Here is a 24,305-nt window from a genome sequence, read left to right as displayed (position 1 = left end):
GCATCATCCTATATTTAATCCTACTAAAGATCTCGTTATGAAAGTATACATCCCCTCTCTAAAACAGAAGTCACATGTCTTCCTATATACTAGTACAGTGGTCCCTCAACATACGATGGTAATTCGTTCCAAACGACCCATCGTTTGTCGAATCCATCGTATGTTGAGGGATCCGTGCAATGTAAAGTATAGGAAGCTGTACTCACCTGTCCCCGTCGCTCCGGACCAGGTCCTCACCGCTCCCGATGCTGTCCCAGGGGCTCCCGATGCTGTCCCGCTGCTCCGGTGTCTTCTTCAGGATCCTCCGGTGTCTTGCGCATCTTCTGCAGGGTCCGGGCCTCGCTTTCTGGTGACGTTATTACGCTGCTGCGCCGGCGCGACGTGCGTAGTGACGTAATAACGACACCGGAAAGCGAGGCCCGGACCCTGGAGAAGATGCGCAAGACACCGGAGGATCGCGAAGTGGACCCGGAGCAGCGGGAATAGGTAAGTGAACCTGTCCGGGATGCTTAAACTGCTATCCGACAGCAGCTGAAGCAGTCTGCGCTGCCGGATAGCAGTTAATGCGATGGCCCCGACATATAAAAGCATCGTATGTCGATTTTATCATATGTTGGGGCCATCGTAGGTCGGGGGGGTTACTGTACTAACAGAGTACCCGACATTGCCCGGTCTACCTACCTAAACCTTGTGGGAGAGGAAAAGCAAGAAAGACACTTGTCCTCATATCTCAACCTCCTACTCTGTCCTCATGTCCTGTACTTATATCCCTTCCTCATATCCTGACCTCTTATCCTGTCCTCCTATCCCAACCTCATACTTATATCCAGAACTCATATCCCGTTCTCATATCCTGTCCTCATATCCCGACCTCATACTCATACCCAGACGTCATACACATATCCCAACCTCATATCCTATCCTCATACCCAGACGTCATACACATATCCCAACCTCATATCCTATCCTCATATACCGACCTCATACTCATACCCAGACGTCATACACATATCCCAACCTCATATCCTATCCTCATATACCGACCTCATACTCATATCCAGACGTCATACAAATATCCCAACCTCATATCCTATCCTCATATACCGACCTCATACTCATACCCAGACGTCATACACATATCCCAACCTCATATCCTGTCCTCATATTCATATCCTGACCTCATATCCCGACTTCATATCCTGTCCTCCTATCCCAACCTCATACTTATATCCAGAACTCATATCCCGTTCTCATATCCTGTCCTCATATCCCGACCTCATATCCAGACGTCATACACATATCCCAACCTCATAACCTATCCTCATATACCGACCTCATACTCATACCCAGACGTCATACACATATCCCAACCTCATATCCTATCCTCATATACCGACCTCATACTCATACCCAGACGTCATACACATATCCCAACCTCATATCCTATCCTCATATACCGACCTCATACTCATACCCAGACGTCATACACATATCCCAACCTCATATCCTATCCTCATATACCGACCTCATACTCATACCCAGACGTCATACACATATCCCAACCTCATATCCTGTCCTCATATTCATATCCTGACCTCATATCCCGACTTCATATCCTGTCCTCATACTCATATCCCGTCCTCATATCCAGACATCATGCACATATCCCAACCTCATATCCCGACCTCATATCCAGACATCATGCACATATCCCAACCTCATATCCTGAGCTCATATCCTATCCTCATATACCGACCTCATACTCATACCCAGACATCATACACGTATTCCGTCCTCCTATCCTTCCCTAATATCCCAACCTCATTCTTATATCCAGACGTTATACACATATCCCAACCTCATATCCCGTCTTTATATCCTGACCAAATATTCCGTCCTCCTATCCTGCCCTAATATCCCAACCTCATACTTATATCTAGACATCATACACATATCCCAACTTCATATCCTGTCTTCATATCCTAACCTCATATCCCATCCTCATTTCCCGATCTCATACTCATATCCCAACCTCATATCCCATTCTCCTATCCTGCCCTTATATCCCAACCTCATATCCTGTCCTCATACTCATATCCTGACCTCATTTCCCAACCTCATATCTTGTCCCTATATCCCGGCCACATATCCAGTCCACATATCCCGTCCTCATTTGCCGTCCTCATTTGCCGTCCTCATACTCCGAGTTTATGTCCCATCCTTATTCACCTGGAGAGGTGGAGATTAAGGCAGGGCTGAGCTGTGATATAGAGATATGTGGTTTAGGGATCCGTAATGAGGGTGTTTTTTTGTTTTTCTTTGTTTTTTTAGGAAAATTTACTTTTCGGCCTAGAAACTAAACAAAGAAATGACCGAAAATGGAAGGGAAGGCTCTTTGGTGCCTTGTTAGTTTTATGAAAAAGTTCCAGGAGTCTGACACTAGTATGAACAGTAACATATAAATATGATTGAATCCTTTGGGAATTCCCTGAATTTCTGCATTGATTCCTAATAAGAGGTGATCGGATTGTTCTGTAGGTCACAGTTATAGACAAACACCAGGTAACCAGGTAATGCGATGTAATACAAACAGTTGTACCACGCACGTCTTTTATTGCGCACACTTAGCAAACAACCAAAGTAAATGAACCCTTATTAAATTCAGCGGGTCTCACTGCTCACTTACCTTTCCCCCCTGCACTGTGGATGTTTACTCAGTGTGCCCAATAAAACACGCGAACAATACAGCTGTTTATGTGTTATTAGATTATATGGTGTTTGTCTATAAATGTGACCACATTGGATCAGATTACCTTGCGGAAATTTGGGTATTTGTACAAACAAAATTGGCCACGTGCCCTTGCGTACTAGAAGATGTGAGCCAGGGGTTGTCCAGGAGCTGATTTCTTTCAAAACAGCACCACACCTGGTCGTGTGTGGTATTGCAAGTGAATGGAGCCAAGTTGTAATTCCACACACCACCTGAGAACAGGGGGGGTGCTGTTTTTTGGTATCATCGAACCATTCAGCTGTGTCCTCTAATTTTGTATCTAGATTGGTAGTGTTTCCCAACCATTGTGCCTCCAGCAGTTGCAAAACTACAACTCCCAGCATGCCCGGACAGCCGTTGGCTGTCCGGGCATGCTGGGAGTTGTAGTTTTGCAACAGCTGGAGGCACAATGGTTGGGCAACACCGGTCTAATGTGACAACGGACATCAACCTGCAAAACCTGAAATATTTTTTGGGTTAAATTTTAAAGAGCGCCCCCCTCTGTTCTCGTACCTGTGACCACCAGCTGGATTTCTCTCTGCGCCCTCAGGTAGGGCAGATAGATCGTACACAACAAGGTGCCTTGGTGCGAAACCCCTACGTTCTCAATCAGGAGGGAGGCGTCCCCTTCGCTGTGTAAGGTCGAAAAGTTCAGGTGACAGTTCGGGTCATGCTCCTCGATCTTGTCCTTCCACCCATCGTACGCATACAGGAGACTCCCGGCCCCCAGAGCCCGATGGCGCCACTCCACAGCGAAGCGCGGCTGATGCCCTTTCCATATACCGCAAGGTAAAGACAGGGGCTTACCCAACTGGGCTTGTTGGGTGGCAGAAACAGAATAGACAGCCAAAGAGACTACAGAGAAAGAGAATATTAGCTGAAGACCTGGGCAGCACTAGGTATAGAAACGGCTGATAACAGGGACCACGTACCTGAGAAATGGTCTTTTTTGTCACCCAGGGGCCCCAGCACGAAACTCACTCCCTTCCCGTCCAAGCGATTGCTGGCCGCCAGGGTGTACCAAGTCTTGCCGAGAGCCGGCGGGCTCAGTCTTTCCTCTGTGAGGGAGCGCGCCCAGTCAAGAGAGACCTCTTGAGGCAAATGATCGGTTATCTCACAGGAGGTGAATTCGGTAGACAGTTTACCGGATGGATCTAAATACGGGGAAGCAAAAACATTGAATTTAGGATTATTTCGTTTAGAAAAAAGGCAGTTTAGGGGCGACCTAACTATGTACAGTGATCCCCCAACATACGATGGTAATTCGTTCCAAATGAACCATCGTTACTTGAATCCATGGTATGTTGAGAGATCCATGCAAAAATAATGTGGTGTCCCGGTACCGTATTGCATCCAGTACCTAGTGTAGAGGTCCCCAAAGTCAGAGTAGCTACGTTCAGGTAGGGTTCCTCAGGTAGGACAGCCCCTGGTCGCCTCTCCTTAAGTCTAACTTTAATATTCATAAATGTATATATTAGTAATTCTATCTATATTGTATAATAATGTATAGTACTTACCTTGTTCGGCATCGCAGGACCTTCAGTCATGTGACCATGCTAGTAATCCCTATGGTATGTTGCAGGACCTTAGGAGGTCCTTGGGTCACGTGTTACCTACAACTCTCTGTAATGGTGATTGACATCCGTTTGGACCAATTAGCGTTAGTCCAGCCCCTGCCAATATAAGGGAGCTGTGTCCAGTTATCGCTCTCTTGAGTTGCTGCTCTCGTGGATGCCGGACTAACAGGACGGTGCTACGCAACTTTCAAAGACACGCTAGGCCTCAAAACCTACTGCCTCAGCAGAACCAAAATCGCGAGTCTTATACTAATTCCTGCTAATACTAGCCTGACTACTGGACCACAACTGATTCCCCTAAATCCAATGGAACAGCGCAATAGACTAAATACTTTTAAAGCTAAAGTCCCAACCATTGTCAATCTCCAAAAGGAAGCTGTATTGATGAGAGACTGTTACGTTAATGAAGTGTACAGAAAATCTTCAGTAAAGTTAACACTGTTCACAGAAGCTTTCCAGTTGTGGACAATCCATTATTACTCACTACCTCAAACCTATTATCATCTACCTCCCTATCGTTCCTGGGAAGGGCGGCGGTAGGAAAAGCCCTCACCCTGGTGTCACGAATAGCAAGGGTTAACAAGCAACCTTTAATACCCGCACAGCTACACTCCCCATACCCTACATCCCCCAAGCTACCACAATAATATAGAAAGTTATACTCACGTGTCCCCGCTGCTCCGGACCGTCACCCTCCATCGCCGCCATCAAGTCCCCAGGGTGTCCCCGCCGCTCCAGACTGTCACCGCTGCCCTGCATCGTTGTTCTCCATCGCCGTCATCACATCGCTGCGCACGCCGCTCCTATTGGATGACGTGATGACGACAAAGGAGAGCGATGGCCATGCAGCAGAGCATGAAGAGGACGTTCCGGAACGTTGGGGACAGGTGAGTGACACTCACCAGAGCACACAGGCCACCTTAAACGGCTATCCGGTGGCAGCTGAAGCAGTCTGTGCTGCCGGATAGCCGTTTATGCGATGGCCCCAACATAAAAAAGCATCGTATGTTTATGCTGCCTTCAACATGCGATGGCCTCTGAGAGTGATCGTATGCTGAAATTATCGCATGTTGGGCCATCGTAAGTCGGGGGATCACTGTATAAGTATATCAGGGGTAGTACAGAGATCTCTCCCATTGACGTATTTATACCTAGGACTGTATCTATAACAAGGGGGCATCCTCTACGTCTAGAGGAATGAAGGTTTTTACACCAGTACAGATGGGGGTTCTTTACTGTAAGAGCAGTGAGACTATGGAAGTGGTCATGATGAACTCTTTAAAAGATCTGGAGGCGCCTGGATAACATGTAATGACATTACAGGTTATGGATACTGGTATGGGGCAATTGGCTTCAGCCTCATAAGGCTAGGCTCACACTAAGGAATCCAAGTGGAACACATTGCCATCTATGGGGACGGCAATGTCAGTGAGGTCCTATGTTTCCATCCAGAGATTCCGAGTGCACCCAGCGCCTGTGTTTTCCGCACAGACAATATTCTGCCATGTGAACAAAGTCTGAAGGTTTGGGTTTTACATTGTAAATTGAGTAATTACCGTCCTCATTATGCCTCATTGTCTTATGTAGGATTTGTATAACCTTCCACCATAAACCTCCTTTTCCTCACCAAAAACATAGAAGAGTAAGGTGTCAGGGTCCGTGGTTTCTGGAGAACTGAGCCTCAGTCCGGAGGCGTCCGTGAATTGTATCAGTACCGGTGTCTGCTGGATGGAGCGCGGTTTGGTCTCCGTCGCAGAGATCTCCTTCACCAGCCAGCAGGACAGGGACTTGGTTCCAGAAGAAGCGGACACTGTCAGAAGCCCGACCGCTGCAAGAGACCAAGACAATTATAAGCAGAGCAATGCAAAATCTCAAAAACAACACAAAAATATAAGAAAAACTACAGGCAAATATGCAATCTCCTATACTGAAGTACGGTATATCCCCCCGATCAGATGTATCAAGGGGAGTGAATAAGGGTGCATTCACACCATGTTTTGTACATACGGGCGGGGGGAGGGGCAAACTACGGTTTTAGGTCCGGTCCAAAACCGCACACGGGTCAAAACTGAGCCGACCGGAGTCACCGTTTGACTCTGGTCGGGTCATTAAAGTAAATGGAGTCACGGGCTGATCCGTACGCACAGGAGCGCCCGGTTTGCCCCTCCCCCGCCGGATCCGGCACCCGTATGTACAAAACGTGGTGTGAATGCACCCTAATATGGATTATCTTGTGACAATGGCGCCGGTCAAGAATTGAAAACTGTGTCCCTGTGCGGAGGGTCACATTTCGCTACAGGGACACAGTTTTCTTTACACTGGTCTTGTGGGTGTTCTTGGTGTGAAGTGATTTGTACCTACCAAAATTTTCCAAGGAAGGGCAACCATTTGTGGTGCACCACGGGGTGTGAAGATGAGGTGTATGGGGCAGATTTTGTAGCCCAGAGGCAGATGATGTTAACCCCTAAATGTTTGTGATGCCAGGGTGTAGTTTTACAGAGAACCACACGAATGGTAGCATCGCTAGTCCCAGTTAGGCAGGGCAAATAAGAGTCCAAAGTCAGGTTAGGGTTAACGGTAGCTTAACTGAGGTAGACAGATGGTACAGTCTATACAGCTAGGTCAGGATCCCAGAGAGGTGACCAGTAACACGGAAGGGACCGTGCAGCTTGCTGGGACTTGCAGTGTTTGGACAGATTTCAACTCAGCCACGCTGACTATAATAGACTTGACTATAGACTTGACTGTAGGTAGTGAGGGCAGACATAGACGACTTGACTTACTGACTTGTGGCTGCCGGTTAGGCCTGAGGCCTCCAGATTTGCTGGACACCAGCTCTGAGACGTCTGGACTTTACTGAATCTCAGCAGAGAAGAGAGTGATTGTAGTACCTCCCCCTCCTTATAAAGGGGGCAGAGCAAGGAGCCCATAGGTCAAGCTGCAGGTCACCTGGTTAGCTGGTGCTCTCTGGGTAACAAACATGTGAAAACAACATCATGTGACTAACTCAAAGGTCCTTAAAGGTTCTTTATACCTAATATACAGATAACACAATGGGGGAGACACTGCAGGAGAGCCCCTAGGACACAGAGGGACTCAACCTGACAGGGCCAAAGTACTGTACGGACTATATCCCGTACTGGGACATCACACATTGAACAAGCAAAAACCAGCTTGCCCCCTGTGGGGCTGTGTAGCTGCAGACCCATTAAAGCGCCCATGCTGACCCCTGTCCACCCCCAAAGAATGTCTACAATGGGCACTAGAATTGGACAATGGAGCAATGGGAGAGGGTTGCCTAGTCTGATGGATGATGTTTCCGTCATGTGGACAGTTGGGTTCGTGTGCGTCACCAGGGGAAGAGATGGCACAAGGATGCCCTATGAGAAGACAAGCCGGAGGAGGCAGCGTGATGGGCAAGGTTCTGCTGGAGACCTTGTGTCCTGGTATCATGTGGATGTTACTGTGACATGTACCACCTACCTAACCATTGTTACAGACCAAGTGCTCCATGGCAGCGGGATCCCCTTATGGCAGTGACCCCGTTCAGCAGGATAATGCCCCCTTGGTCATACTGCAGACTTTGTTCAAGAATGAAAAACATGACAAAAAGGTCAAGGAGGTGACTCGGCCTCCAGATTTGAATATAATCATCTTGTGGGTTGTACTTAAGAAACAAGTCCCATCTATGAAGGCCGCACCTCACATCTTAGAGCAGTGTTTACCAACCAGGGTGCCTCCAGTTGTTGCAAAACTACAACTCCCAGCATGCCTGGACAGCCGAAGGCTGTCCAGGCATGCTGGGAGTTGTAGTTTTGCAACAGCTGGAGGCACCTTGGTTTGGAAACACTGTTTTATAGGTTCAGCTGCTGATGTGGTGGCCCAGTACGGGAGTTATTACCCCGTACCCTTGCTGCCTGACTCCTTGCAGTGACCCCTGGGCCCACCCTGCATCTGTTCTGCTGTAATTGTATATTATCTCCTATGTTATGTATATAAGAATGTAGTATCTTTAACCCCTTAAGGACCAAGGACGTACCGGTACGTCCTTGGTCCTGCTCTTCTGATATAATGCGGGGTTACCCAGTAAGCCCGCGTCATATCACGGCGGGCCCGGCGTCATAGTGAAGCCGGGACCCGCCTCTTATAGCGCGCAGCGCCGATCGCGGCGCCGCGTGCTATTAACCCTTTAGCCGCGCGCTCAGAGCTGAGTCGCACGGCTAAAAGTGAACGTTCCCGGCTAGCTCAGTCGGGCTGTTCGGGATAGCCGCGGCTAATCGCGGCATCCCGAACAGCTGACAGGACAGCGGGAGGGCCCCTTTCTGCCTCCTCGCTGTCCGATCGCCGAATGACTGCTCAGTGCCTGAGATCCAGGCATGAGCAGTCATGCGGCAGAATCGTTGATCACTGGTTTCTTATGAGAAACCAGTGATCAACATAGAAGATCAGTGTGTGCAGTGTTATAGGTCCCTATGGGATAACAATGATCAGTATAAGAGATCAGTGTGTGCAGTGTTATAGGTCCCTATGGGAGCTATAACACTGCAAAAAAAAAGTGGAAAAAAAAAGTGAATAAAGATCATTTAACTCCTCCCCTATTAAAAGTTTGAATCACCCCCCTTTTCCAATAAAAAAAAAAAACACAGTGTAAATAAAAATAAAAATAAACATATATGGTATCACCGCGTGCGGAAATGTCCGAATTATAAAAATATATCATTAATTAAACCGCTCGGTCAATGGCGTGCGCGCAAAAAAATTCCAAAGTCCAAAATAGTGCATTTTTGGTCACTTTTTATATCATTTAAAAATGAATAAAAAGCGATCAATAAGTCCTATCAATGCAAAAATGGTACCGTTAAAAACTTCAGATCACGGCGCAAAAAATGAGCCCTCATACCGCCCCATACACGGAAAAATAAAAAAGTTATAGGGGTCAGAAGATGACAATTTTAAACGTATTAATTTTCCTGCATGTAGTTATGATTTTTTCCAGAAGTACGACAAAATCAAACCTATATAAGTAGGGTATCATTTTAATCGTATGGACCTACAGAATAAAGATAAGGTGTCATTTTTACCGAAAAATGTACTACGTAGAAACGGAAGCCCCCAAAAATTACAAAACAGCGGGTTTTTTTTCAATTTTGTTGCACAATTATTTTTTTTCCCGCTTCACCGTAGATTTTTGGGCAAAATGACTGTTACGCCGAGCGCTCCGGGTCCCCGCTCCTCCCCGGAGCGCTCGCTTCACTCCCTCCGCTGCAGCGCTCCGGTCACGTCCTCTGACCCGGGGCGCTGCGATCCCGCTGCCAGCCGGGATGCGATTCGCGATGCGGGTAGCGCCCGCTCGCGATGCGCACCCCGGCTCCCCTACCTGACTCGCTCCCCGTCTGTTCTGTCCCGGCGCGCGCGGCCCCGCTCCCTAGGGCGCGCGCGCGCCGGGTCTCTGCGATTTAAAGGGCCACTGCGCCGCTGATTGGCGCAGTGGTTCCAATTAGGGTTTTCACCTGTGCACTTCCCTATATTACCTCACTTCCCTTGCACTCCCTTGCCGGATCTTGTTGCCTTAGTGCCAGTGAAAGCGTTCCTTGTGTGTTCCTTGCCTGTGTTTCCAGACCTTCTGCCGTTGCCCCTGACTACGATCCTTGCTGCCTGCCCCGACCTTCTGCTACGTCCGACCTTGCTTCTGCCTACTCCCTTGTACCGCGCCTATCTTCAGCAGCCAGAGAGGTGAGCCGTTGCTAGTGGATACGACCTGGTCACTACCGCCGCAGCAAGACCATCCCGCTTTGCGGCGGGCTCTGGTGAAAACCAGTAGTGGCTTAGAACCGGTCCACTAGCACGGTCCACGCCAATCCCTCTCTGGCACAGAGGGTCCACTACCTGCCAGCCGGCATCGTGACAGTAGATCCGGCCATGGATCCCGCTGAAGTTCCTCTGCCAGTTGTCGCTGACCTCACCACGGTGGTCGCCCAGCAGTCACAACAGATAGCGCAACAAGGCCAACAGCTGTCTCAACTGACCGTTATGCTACAACAGTTGCTACCACAGCTTCAGCAGTCATCTCCTCCGCCAGCTCCTGCACCTCCTCCGCAGCGAGTGGCCGCTCCTGGGATACGCTTATCCTTGCCGGATAAATTTGATGGGGACTCTAAGTTTTGCCGTGGCTTTCTTTCCCAATGTTCCCTGCATCTGGAGATGATGTCGGACCTGTTTCCCACTGAAAGGTCTAAGGTGGCTTTCGTAGTCAGTCTTCTGTCCGGAAAAGCCCTGTCATGGGCCACACCGCTCTGGGACCGCAATGACCCCGTCACTGCCTCTGTACACTCCTTCTTCTCGGAAATCCGAAGTGTCTTTGAGGAACCTGCCCGAGCCTCTTCTGCTGAGACTGCCCTGTTGAACCTGGTCCAGGGTAATTCTTCCGTTGGCGAGTATGCCGTACAATTCCGTACACTTGCTTCAGAATTGTCCTGGAATAATGAGGCCCTCTGCGCGACCTTCAAAAAAGGCCTATCCAGCAACATTAAAGATGTTCTGGCCGCACGAGAAATTCCTGCTAATCTACATGAACTTATTCACCTAGCCACTCGCATTGACATGCGTTTTTCTGAAAGGCGTCAGGAACTCCGCCAAGATATGGACTCTGTTCGCACGAGGCGTTTCGTCTCCTCGGCTCCTCTCTCCTCTGGTCCCCTGCAATCTGTTCCTGTGCCTCCCGCCGTGGAGGCTATGCAGGTCGACCGGTCTTGCCTGACACCTCAAGAGAGGACACGACGCCGTATGGAGAACCTCTGCCTGTACTGTGCTAGTACCGAACACTTCCTGAGGGATTGTCCTATCCGTCCTCCCCGCCTGGAAAGACGTACGCTGACTCCGCACAAAGGTGAGACAGTCCTTGATGTCTACTCTGCTTCTCCACGTCTTACTGTGCCTGTGCGGATGTCTGCCTCTGCCTTCTCCTTCTCTACAGTGGCCTTCTTGGACTCTGGATCTGCAGGAAATTTTATTTTGGCCTCTCTCGTCAACAGGTTCAACATCCCGGTGACCAGTCTCGCCAGACCCCTCTACATCAATTGTGTAAATAATGAAAGATTGGACTGTACCATACGTTTCCACACGGAGCCCCTTCTTATGAGCATCGGATCTCATCATGAGAGGATTGAACTTTTGGTCCTCCCCAATTGCACCTCGGAGATTCTCCTTGGACTTCCCTGGCTTCAACTTCATTCCCCAACCCTGGATTGGTCCACTGGGGAGATCAAGAGTTGGGGGTCCTCTTGTTCCAAGAACTGTCTAAAACCGGTTCCCAGTAACCCTTGCCGTAACTCTGTGGTTCCTCCAGTAACCGGTCTCCCTAAGGCCTATATGGACTTCGCGGATGTTTTCTGCAAAAAACAAGCTGAGACTCTACCTCCTCACAGGCCTTATGATTGCCCTATCGACCTCCTCCCGGGTACTACTCCACCCCGGGGCAGAATTTATCCTCTCTCTGCCCCAGAGACTCTTGCCATGTCCGAATACGTCCAGGAGAATCTAAAAAAGGGCTTTATCCGTAAATCCTCCTCTCCTGCCGGAGCCGGATTTTTCTTTGTGTCCAAAAAAGATGGCTCCCTACGTCCTTGCATTGACTACCGCAGTCTTAATAAAATCACGGTTAAGAACCGCTACCCCTTACCCCTCATCTCTGAACTCTTTGATCGCCTCCAAGGTGCCCACATCTTCACTAAATTGGACTTAAGAGGCGCCTATAACCTCATCCGCATCAGAGAGGGGGACGAGTGGAAAACGGCATTTAACACCAGAGATGGACACTTTGAGTATCTGGTCATGCCCTTTGGACTGTGCAATGCCCCTGCCGTCTTCCAAGACTTTGTCAATGAAATTTTTCGTGATCTGTTATACTCCTGTGTTGTTGTATATCTGGACGATATCCTAATTTTTTCTGCCAATCTAGAAGAACACCGCCAGCATGTCCGTATGGTTCTTCAGAGACTTCGTGACAACCAACTCTATGCCAAAATTGAGAAATGTCTGTTTGAATGCCAATCTCTTCCTTTTCTAGGATATTTGGTCTCTGGCCAGGGACTACAGATGGATCCAGACAAACTCTCTGCCGTCTTAGATTGGCCACGCCCCTCCGGACTCCGTGCTATCCAACGCTTTTTGGGGTTCGCCAATTATTACAGGCAATTTATTCCACATTTTTCTACCATTGTGGCTCCTATCGTGGCTTTAACCAAAAAAAATGCTGATCCCAAGTCCTGGCCTCCTCAAGCAGAAGACTCCTTTAAACGACTCAAGTCTGCCTTTTCTTCGGCTCCCGTGCTCTCCAGACCTGACCCTTCCAAACCCTTCCTATTGGAGGTTGATGCCTCCTCAGTGGGAGCTGGAGCTGTTCTTCTACAAAAAAATTCTTCCGGGCATGCTGTCACTTGTGGTTTTTTCTCTAGGACCTTCTCTCCAGCGGAGAGGAACTACTCCATCGGGGATCGAGAGCTTCTAGCCATTAAATTAGCACTTGAGGAATGGAGGCATCTGCTGGAGGGATCAAGATTTCCTGTTATTATCTACACCGACCACAAGAACCTCTCCTACCTCCAGTCTGCCCAACGGCTGAATCCTCGCCAGGCCCGGTGGTCTCTGTTCTTTGCCCGATTTAATTTTGAGATTCACTTTCGTCCTGCCGATAAGAACATTAGGGCCGATGCTCTCTCTCGTTCCTCGGATGCCTCAGAAGTTGATCTCCCTCCGCAACACATCATTCCACCTGACTGCCTGATCTCCACTTCTCCTGCCTCCATCAGGCAGACTCCTCCAGGAAAGACCTTTGTTTCTCCACGCCAACGCCTCGGAATCCTCAAATGGGGTCACTCCTCCCATCTCGCAGGTCATGCGGGCATCAAGAAATCTGTGCAACTCATCTCCCGCTTCTATTGGTGGCCGACTCTGGAGACGGATGTTGGGGACTTTGTGCGAGCCTGCACTATCTGTGCCCGGGATAAGACTCCTCGCCAGAAGCCCGCTGGTTTTCTTCATCCTCTGCCTGTCCCCGAACAGCCTTGGTCTCTGATTGGTATGGATTTTATTACTGATTTACCCCCTTCCCGTGGCAACACCGTTATTTGGGTGGTCGTTGATCGATTCTCCAAAATGGCACATTTCATCCCTCTTCCTGGTCTTCCTTCTGCGCCTCAGTTGGCTAAACAATTTTTTGTACACATTTTTCGTCTTCACGGGTTGCCTACGCAGATTGTCTCGGATAGAGGGGTCCAATTCGTGTCTAAATTCTGGAGGGCTCTCTGTAAACAACTCAAGATTAAATTAAATTTTTCCTCTGCATATCATCCCCAGTCCAATGGACAAGTAGAAAGAATTAACCAGATCCTGGGTGATTATTTGCGACATTTTGTTTCCTCCCGCCAGGATGACTGGGCAGATCTCCTTCCATGGGCCGAATTCTCGTATAACTTCAGGGTCTCTGAATCTTCCTCCAAATCCCCATTTTTCGTGGTGTACGGCCGTCACCCTCTTCCCCCCCTCCCTACCCCCTTGCCCTCTGGTCTGCCCGCTGTGGATGAAATTTCTCGTGACCTTTCCATTATATGGAGAGAGACCCAAAATTCTCTCTTACAGGCTTCTTCACGCATGAAGAGGTTCGCGGATAAGAAAAGAAGAGCTCCCCCCGTTTTTTCCCCTGGAGACAAGGTATGGCTCTCCGCTAAATATGTCCGCTTCCGTGTCCCTAGCTACAAGTTGGGACCACGCTATCTTGGTCCTTTCAAAATTTTGTGTCAAATTAATCCTGTCTCTTATAAACTTCTTCTTCCTCCTTCTCTTCGTATCCCTAATGCCTTTCACGTCTCTCTTCTCAAACCACTCATCCTCAACCGTTTTTCTCCCAAATCTGTTCCTCCCACTCCTGTTTCCGGCTCCTCGGACGTCTTCTCGGTCAAGGAAATTTTGGCTGCCAAAAAGGTCAGAGGGAAAAATTTTTTTTTAGTAGACTGGGAGGGTTGTGGTCCTGAAGAGAGATCCTGGGAACCTGAGGACAACATCCTTGACAAAAGTCTGCTCCTCAGGTTCTCAGGCTCCAAGAAGAGGGGGAGACCCAAGGGGGGGGGTACTGTTACGCCGAGCGCTCCGGGTCCCCGCTCCTCCCCGGAGCGCTCGCTTCACTCCCTCCGCTGCAGCGCTCCGGTCACGTCCTCTGACCCGGGGCGCTGCGATCCCGCTGCCAGCCGGGATGCGATTCGCGATGCGGGTAGCGCCCGCTCGCGATGCGCACCCCGGCTCCCCTACCTGACTCGCTCCCCGTCTGTTCTGTCCCGGCGCGCGCGGCCCCGCTCCCTAGGGCGCGCGCGCGCCGGGTCTCTGCGATTTAAAGGGCCACTGCGCCGCTGATTGGCGCAGTGGTTCCAATTAGGGTTTTCACCTGTGCACTTCCCTATATTACCTCACTTCCCTTGCACTCCCTTGCCGGATCTTGTTGCCTTAGTGCCAGTGAAAGCGTTCCTTGTGTGTTCCTTGCCTGTGTTTCCAGACCTTCTGCCGTTGCCCCTGACTACGATCCTTGCTGCCTGCCCCGACCTTCTGCTACGTCCGACCTTGCTTCTGCCTACTCCCTTGTACCGCGCCTATCTTCAGCAGCCAGAGAGGTGAGCCGTTGCTAGTGGATACGACCTGGTCACTACCGCCGCAGCAAGACCATCCCGCTTTGCGGCGGGCTCTGGTGAAAACCAGTAGTGGCTTAGAACCGGTCCACTAGCACGGTCCACGCCAATCCCTCTCTGGCACAGAGGGTCCACTACCTGCCAGCCGGCATCGTGACAATGACTGACGTCATTACAAAGTAGAATTGGTGGCGCAAAAAAATAAGCCATCATATGGATTTTTAGGTGCAAATTTGAAAGAGTTATGATTTTTTAAAGGCAAGGAGCAAAAAACGAAAATGCAAAAACGGAAAAAAACCCGGTCCTTAAGGGGTTAAAAAAGGTTAACATGTGATCATCAGTTGTCATGTGAGTTGTCATGTGATTGTTGCCCAGGAGGTATCAGTGACCAGGTGACTTATGGGTGACCAATGAGACCCCACCAGAGTCTTCCCATAAAAGCCCTGGGAGGAGTCTCTTCTCTCTCTTATCTGAGCTACAGTAAAGTCAAGACCTGGAGAGAGTGTCTGGTGTCCTGAGGAGACCCAAGGCCGGCCATGCAGCCCCGCTTCTACCAACCAAGTGCCCCACAGGTGAAAGTCAAAACCTGGTAAGGCTGGATTCACACTACGGTTTGTTAATACGGTTCCCGTATACGGCTGGGAGCATGGGTGGGCGGGGCTTAATCACGGCGCCCGCACTCAGCCGTATTCGGGAACCATAGTTAATGTATGTCTATGAGCCGACCGGAGTGAACCGCAGCCTCCGGTCGGCTGCTTTTTCGGCAGTATGCGGTTTCCCGACTGCAAGCAAAAATGTGGTCGACCGTTTTTGCTTGCGGTCGGGAAACCGCATACGGCCGAAAACGCAGCCGACCGGAGGCTGCGGTTCACTCCGGTCGTCTCATAGACATACATTAACTACGGTTCCCGAATACGGCTGAGTGCGGGCGCCGCTATTAAGCCCCGCCCACCCATCCTCCCAGCCGTATACGGGAACCGTAGTTACAAACCGTAGCGTGAACCCAGCCTAAGCTACATACGGTGTGAAGTCTGTCCAGTCAGTCCGAGTCAGGTCAGTCAAGATCAGTCTGTATAAAGTCAGCGAGGGCCTGCAGCAAATTGTCCAAGTCCACTACAAGTCCCAGCGAGGCCTAAAGTTTCTGAATTCACTGGTCATCTCCTTGGGCCTAACTGAGCTGTAAAGACTATTCCATCTGTCTGCCTCAGTAAAGCTGCCCTTGTTCTGTAACTTGGCGTCAAGAGTCATTATTTGCCCCCGTGCCTAGCCCAGGATCCATCAGCCATACCTTCGGGTGGTGTAGAGGTAAAACTACGCCCTGGCGTCACGAACACAAGCCATCTGCCTATAGGGTAATAACATCTGCCCTCATCTCACCCCTCACCACACTGACATCTTGGTGCAGATACCACAGGAAGCCTTCAGAGGTCTATGAAGTCCATGAAGCAATGAGTGAGGGGCTGTAGGGCGTTTATTCATTCATGAAGAGATAGATGGGCTCCTCTAGGATTATACTCGACCACAAACATTAAAAAAAATATATATAATACTTCCATTGTTGTACACAAACCATGTATTATGTATGTCTACACTGAGATACAGTATGATCACTGGAGGTTACAGGCCCGAAGCCTAAAAGATCAAGTGTTTTTAGGAGATAAAGATATAAAAGGTTTTTGAGAAGATTTCCTGTATGTTGTCATGGAAACACTACATGGATCCAACGCCCTATGGATCGACATATAACCGTCACCGTGCAGGTGTTTCCTGAAGAATATGGCGATCTGAACTCCCACAAGGTCTCCATCACAACACGGCACCTCACAGAAATCACAGGGGGGTCATGTTATCAGTACAGTGATCCCTCAACTTACAATGGCCTCAACATACAAGAGTTTCAACATACAATGGTCATTTCTGGACCATCGTAACTTGAAACCAGACTCAACATACAATGCTACGGACGGTCCAGATCTGTGAGACATGTCACAACTGGAGGAACTGACCAATCAGAATGGGCATTTTACTGGTAAATCACCTGTATTACTGAAGTGCATGCACTGACTGGTGCCTGGTAGCGCCCCCTGCAGTACAGGGAGGAACTACAAGTTCTGTACTACTCCTTACCTGTGCCAGGGTTAGCTGCTCCTTAGGACACCAAGTAAGGGCGGCTCTAGGTTTTAAGGACACTGTGTTTTACAGGACCTTGAAGAAGCTCCTGTCCTCTCCATAAACCATTGTTTCCCAACCAGGGTGCCTTCAGCTGTTGCAAAACTACAACTCCCAGCATGCCCGGACAGCAAAATTTTCAAAAACGTATGTTTTTTTTTTTTTAAATAAAAACTGACGGAACTGTATGCACTTTTAAAAACAGTATACTGTTTAAAAACACATATGGTTTACTTTTTTCCATACTGTTCCATCCGTTTTTTTGCCATACGGTTTTCTTTAGAAAAACGGATTGAAAACAGTATGGCAAAAACGTAGTGTGAACCCAGCCTAAAATATATATATATTTTTATATTGTTTACATTTTTTGTATTTGGTAAATGGGGGCGATTTAATCTTTATTTATGAGTGGAGCTTTTATTTCATATTTAAAAAATAAACTTTTTTTTTCTCCTCTAGTGGACTTTTATAAGCAATCATTAGGTTGCTTAAACTGGTCAATGTTATTTTATTGCATAGCATTGATCGGTTAGATGGTGATCTGCTAGTACAGCCTGTCTGAGGCACACTGTCTTAGCAGAATTGCTATGGCAGGCATAGAGGGCTAGTAAAGGCCCAGCACCAGACAAGAGGGGCACCTGTCATTTAGCTTTTTGATTGTGTCATTAAACCTGTATGTCCTGATGCCCTGGTAATTAACACAAGGGGCACTCCGTATATTAAGCGAGCTTGTGTATAGTAAAAAAAAAAAAGTATATGTTATAATATATCTTCCCCCCCCCCATTATATATTTGCGCAGACACAATGCACAGCAAAATGAAAGTAGCTCGGCTGGAAAGTCCCATGAATTTGAAAGTGTAAAAGGTGATAAATGATGGGAGGGGGGGGGGGGGGTGACGAAGTGCAAAGGCAGCGCCTCCCAACCAGGGTGCCTTCAGCTGTTGGAAAACTACTACTCCCAGCATGCCCGGACTCTCATCTGCAACCGGCCTTATATAGTAATATATATTTATTTATCTTATACGTGGAGATGTGACAACAGATGTAGCATTTAAAGGGTTAAACATGTGAGACCAGGGGGCACAGAGAAGTTGAGGGTTAGGTCAGAATAAGGGGGGGGGGGGCAGAGAAGTTGGGGATAAGACAGTATAAAGAGGGGCAGATAAGTTGAGGGTTAGGTCGGAATAAAAAGGGCCCCCCTAAGATAAGATGATATGCAGGGGGGGGTAGAGAAGTTGGGGATGAGGCAAGATACTGAGGGGGCAGAGAAGTTGGGGATAAGATGATATGCGGGGGGGGGGATAGAGAAGTTGGGGATGAGGCAAGATACTGAGGGGGCAGAGAAGTTGGGGATAAGATGATATGCAGGGGGGGGGGATAGAGAAGTTGGGGATAAGATGATATGCAGGGGGGGGGGGATAGAGAAGTTGGGGATAAGATGAGATGTGGGGGGGATAGAGAAGTTGGGGATGAGGCGTGATATGGGGTTACCGAGAAGTTGGGGATAAGACGAGATACAGGAGGAAAAAAAAAGTTGGGGATAAGACGAGATACAGGGGGCAGAGAAGTTGGGGGTGAGGCAGGATACAGTGGGGGAGGCGTGCAAAACAACACTTTAGTATTCATGATACTCACTGTGTACAAGAAGAATATAGTACAGCTTGTAGATTGTGGATGGCATCATGATGGCGGACGTCCTGTGCTCGGGGACAGCTCCTCTGCGGGGGTCCAGGATATCTGCACTGTACACCCCTCTGCCTGCTCACCCCGGCTGTGACTCTTCCCCCTTTGACGTCTTTGTGTCTGTCTTCTTCCTTTGTCACACTAATCTTTTTTTTTTTTTTATCATTCTTTCACTTTCACTTTCCCGGAAAGCTTCTTGTATACAGCAGATCCAGCACAAGCTGCCTGGATTAACCCTTTAACTGCTGCAGCTTATTGAGCCATTTTGTATTTTTTTTTCCTCGCCGCCATCGGGTTAGTAAAAAAAAATAATAAATAAATTGCAGTAAAGTAAATACGGATATAGAATATGCGAAAATTTAGTTCCCCTTTACCACTGGTTTCTAACAACAAACATGGAGCACGATGGCAGAAATGTCTTAACAGAGCTGTATGAGGGTTTAGGTCAGTGTCTTTTCCAAACAGTGTGACTCCAGCTGTTGCAAAACTACAACTCCCAGCATGCCCGGACAGCCGAAGGCTGTCCGGGCATGCTGGGAGGTGTAGTTTTGCAACAGCTGGAGACGCATTGTTTGGAAAACACTGGTTTACATTTTGAGGAACCAGATGCACATACTGGCACCCTTTATTTCACCATATAATGCAGTGTTTCCCAACCAGTGTGCCTCCAGCTGTTGCAAAACTACAAATCCCAGTGTGATGTCCCAGTACGGGATATGTTTCTACAGTCCTGTCAGGTTGAGTCCCTGTACGTCCTCAGGGCGCTCCTGCACTGTTCCCCCATATTGTGTATAGGTTGTATATTTAGTGTAAAGGACCTTTGATATGGTCACATGATTGTTAGTCACCTGATAATGGTTGTCACATGTTTAAGTCATGTTTTGTTACCCAGGGAGCACCAGGCGACCAGATGACCTGCAGCTGGCCTATAGGCTTCTTGCTCAGCCCCCCTTTATAAGAGGGGGAGGTATCGCTTAGATCCAGTGTCCAGCACATCTGGAGGCCTCAAGCCTAAATTGCAGCCACAAGTCAGTAAGTCAGGTCATCTCTGTCTGCTGTCACTATCTTCAGTCAAGTCTATTACAGTCAGCGTGGCTGTGCTAAAGTCTGTCAAGTCACTGCAAGTCCCAGCAAGCTGCGAGGTCCCGTGTTACCGTGTCTGGGATCCTAGCCAAGCTGTAAAGACTGTACCATCTGTCTACCTCAGTAAAAGCTACAGTTAACCTTATCCTGGCCTTGGACTATTATTTGCCCTGCCTAGGACTAGCGGTGCCACCTTCGGGTGTTTGCACCGCGCCCTGGCGTCACGAACACTAAGGGGGTTAACACCATCTACCCCTGGGCAACACCACATCAGCATGCCCAGACAGACAAAGGAAATGCTTGTGAATTGTGAAGTGAAATTTTTTTAGTGAGCAGTAAAAAGAATTAAAAAAAAACACAATTTATTTGTTAATTTTATTTATTTATTTTTGAGGGGGTGTTTGTTTTTATGGCATTTACAATGTGGTATAAAGGATGTTAAACTTTATTTTGCAGGAGGTCAGTATGATCAGTAATACAATTATCGGGGATAAATTTGCAACGTTTTTGTTATGTTTTATTTCTCTAAAAAAAAGGATTATTATTTTTTGCTTCCTTATTTTATGCCCCTATAACTATAGGGCGGGGTGTGTGTGTGTCCGAAAGCTTTTTTTTTGCACACTGAGCTATCATTTTTATTGATACCATTTTGGAGTACATATGACTTTTTGTTATTTGGGAGGGTGTTTTGTGCAAAAAACTGCAATTCTGGGTATTTTTTTTTTTTTCGTTTTACAGTGGTCACCTGGTGGGATCAAATAGTTCAGACTTTTGTTGTTTATTTTAATTATAGTTTAGGGGTGATTTGAATTTTTTTAATTGGGTTATTTTATATATATATATATATATATATATATATATATATATATATATATATAAAAAAAAATATATATATATATATAGCAACAGAAGAATGCAGCAGCACACTGCCAGCACAAGGATATAGGTGCAACATGAATATGCAGTTAAAACATGAAGAGCTATACAGCTATGGTGTAATAGATGCAAATGTGAAACTATGAAATAGTGAGGCACTTAGCTCGCAAATTTGTCTCCGCCGGCGGTCAAATAGCTTGGACCGTCCCACCGCGATAAGGTAGCCTCCTGGGACGGACCCTACACTGTGAATATGCCTCTGTGTGAACAGTTCAGTAAGCATAGCAGGATCTGGAACATCCAAGCCACCTTATATACACACCTGATAGAGGTGGGTGGGGTATATCTAGCCTAGTAGCGTGCACCTGTAGGCCAGGTCCATATAATAGTTTGGTATCAACTAAAGTGCTGGCTGACTTATTCTTTGTCTGTATTGCACATACGGGGGAGTGGCTACCTCCATGTTGGCCTTGCACCCCACCCACCTCTATCAGGTGTGTATATAAGGTGGCTTGGATGTTCCAGATCCTGCTATGCTTACTGAACTGTTCACACAGAGGCATATTCACAGAGTAGGGTCCGTCCCAGGAGGCTACCTTATCGCGGTGGGACGGTCCAAGCTATTTGACCGCCGGCGGAGACAAATTTGCGAGCTAAGTGCCTCACTATTTCATAGTTTCACATTTGCATCTATTACACCATAGCTGTATAGCTCTCCATGTTTTAACTGCATATTCATGTTGCACCTATATCCTTGTGCTGGCAGTGTACTGCTGCATTCTTCTGTTGCTGTATATCTAGCCTAGTAGCGTGCACCTGTAGGCCAGGTCCATATAATAGTTTGGTATCAACTAAAGTGCTGGCTGACTTATTCTTTGTCTATATATATATATATATATATTTTTTTTTTTTTTTTTTTTTTACTTTTGTGTACAGTACTCTACAATTCTAATATATTGCAGTTTACTGACATTTTGCTGATCTCCTGATACACCCTGACTAGTCTAATAGTAGTCCAATCAAGACAGGCTTCACTAGGCCTCCTGGCATCACAAACACAAGGGGTTAATGCCATTTGCCCCTAGGGTAAAGAGGGAGAGCAACCCCTAGAGAGGCGCAGAGCCACGGTCATTAAATTTGATAAAGTGCGGGGGTTTGGCACCCTCATGGACTGTCGTCACGAGGGAACCATTCTAGTGAACCGAAGGGCAGTCAGAAGAGATTTTCTCCCACAACATCTGCATTCTATGGAGAGCGGGGAGATTGGGGAATACACTCCAGTTAAAAGCGTGAGAGGGGAGTGGGCGGCAGCGGTGATCCGTCCAAAGAACCCAACGCAGATTCCCTTTGAATATTTTCCATCGGATGACTGGGACGCAGATCCCTTCAGTCTATTGGCTCCCAAAACCAAAGAGCTCTGTCCAGAAGAAGAGGAAACCTATTTGCCCGAGGCACCTGTGATTGCACCGAAGTACCTACACAAGTCATCTGCGGATGTGCCCAGGCCTACTCCTGTCGCTGAAGAGGTTTGGCCTAACCACCGGGCACCAACTAAAGTGCCTTGGCATACCCCTGCTGAGGAGGAGGTTTGACCAGTCCAACAGGCACCAACATCAATTCCCCCAGTGGCACAAGCTGCTGCTGTACAAATGGTGGTTACTATTAGTCCCACCATCACTGAGTCGACCCTGTCCAGGGTAAATTGGAACACACAAGTTAGTCCTTTGGAGGGGGCACAGTGCTGTGATCCCCGTTATATGTCCCAGCCTAGGAAGCAGTCTGATAGGCAGACATTTATGTGAGATATCTTTGCTATTCAGTCGAGAGACTAACTTTGTTTTTGTGAAGCACCATTGTTGTTTTCTAGTTTCCTGCAACGTTTTAGAAAGGTGCCTAGTCGACTAACCAACAACTCTTTGCAACCATTTTGCGTCAGTGTATGTGCCCGACTTACAGCCATGATCCTTTATCCTTTATATATATACAATATAGTCTGTTTGCACATGTGAATGCAATTATCGTCATTGTTATAAGATTGTATTGTTTAAGGCACATTGTAATAAAGTGTATATAAACTATTTATACCAAATGTGTTAAGTGTTTAATGTCTTTTGTACCTATGGCAATTGTATAGGAGGTATCCTGACTTTATCAGGAGAAGCGTATCCACTTACCTCACTGCCAGGGACAGTTACCTGCAAGATATAGGGAGTAAAAATGCCCTTGTATAAAAGTTATTTGTCCATAGTATACTAATGCCTAGTTAGTATAGCATAATTACCTCTGATGTCTTTTCATGTACAGATAGTCAGTGATGTACATAGCACCATATATATATATATATATATATATATATATATATATATATATTTTTATATAGATATAGTCAAATGTCATATAGCTAGTTAGGACTGTAACTAACCAGTTTATATTATCAGTCCACAATAGTCCTCAAATGTTATACCAAATGTCTAATTATTTTCCTGCCCATCGTGTACACGGTACTCTTGTGGCCAGAGAGTTCTCCTGGAGGTCTAAGTAAACACGTACAGTGACAGAGCTACTGTGTATAGGTAATATTGTCATAAGTTGTCAGTAAATGTGTATTTACTTGTATAATGTTATGGGGAGAAGTAGCTATAGCCGACGGGCCCCATTAGCAAAGGCATTCGGGTAGAAGGCCTCCGGCAGCCTGATCCAAATTCATCCTTATTCCTTAGCAAGCAATTAGGAGTCCAAAAATTCTCATATGTGTACATATTATACATGTTGTTCCAGTTATTAATACCATCACAACATGGAGCATGTATGGACATTAATTGCAATGCCAAATGGACTCCTCTTTCCCCAGTTCATCTGTTCACCAGCCCTATGAAGGACATTGTCTTAAAATGCTCCAGGAACTTATCTACTGTTATCACCTGGCCTCAGTGGCCACTTCATGTTTGTCTGCCCTCCAGGACTGGGCGCCGAGGATGGCTGTTAAGAGGGGGAGTTTGGGTGGCCCAGTACAGGAGTTGCACCCCTGTACCCTTGCTGCCCTGTCAGGCGGACTCTATTCAGTGACCCGTGCCCCCCCCCCCCCTTGTACCTATGTTCCGTGAATAGTGTTAAATGCCTATGATAATTAAAGTAAAGTGTATATAGTGTTATGTACCTTTATATACTGTTGTCATGCATTGAAACCAAGGAAGGTTCCAGTGACCATGTGACCTACAGAGTGACCTATGGGACCCCTCCAGAGTCTCCCCCATAAAAACCCTGGGTGGAGCTAGTTCAGTCTCTTAGTCTTTACTGAGTACAGTGAGGTCAAGTCCGCAGAGAGTGTCTGGTGTCCTGAGGAGGCCTAAAGCCTACCATGCAGCCACGCATCCAAAAGTCTACTACCCCACAGGTGAACATCAAAACCCGGTAAGCTACAAACGGGGTGAAGTCTGTCTATTCAGTCTCAGTCAAGTCAGTCAAGATTAATC

At 47.5% G+C, this 24,305-nt stretch overlaps 1 protein-coding gene across 1 annotated transcript in view; it reads right to left on the bottom strand.

Moving 5' to 3' along the window:
- The window catches only part of TAPBP (TAP binding protein), a 29,842-nt gene extending 10,794 nt beyond the window's left edge, over positions 1-19,048 (bottom strand). Inside the window, exons 1-4 of the mRNA XM_056538732.1 lie at positions 18,826-19,048; positions 5,975-6,175; positions 3,703-3,924; positions 3,284-3,625 (exon numbers count right to left, since the gene is read on the bottom strand). Of these exons, the coding sequence (XP_056394707.1) occupies positions 3,284-3,625; positions 3,703-3,924; positions 5,975-6,175; positions 18,826-18,874 (814 nt within the window). The 5' untranslated portion in view covers positions 18,875-19,048. The remainder of the gene's footprint in view (positions 1-3,283; positions 3,626-3,702; positions 3,925-5,974; positions 6,176-18,825) is intronic.
- Between the last annotated feature and the right edge of the window lie 5,257 nt (positions 19,049-24,305).

This window comes from Hyla sarda, chromosome 9 (genome assembly GCF_029499605.1).
Source record: "Hyla sarda isolate aHylSar1 chromosome 9, aHylSar1.hap1, whole genome shotgun sequence".
NCBI lineage: Eukaryota > Metazoa > Chordata > Amphibia > Anura > Hylidae > Hyla > Hyla sarda.
Note: the sequence above shows the minus strand (reverse complement) of the source record. Positions and strands in the feature narration are given on the sequence as shown.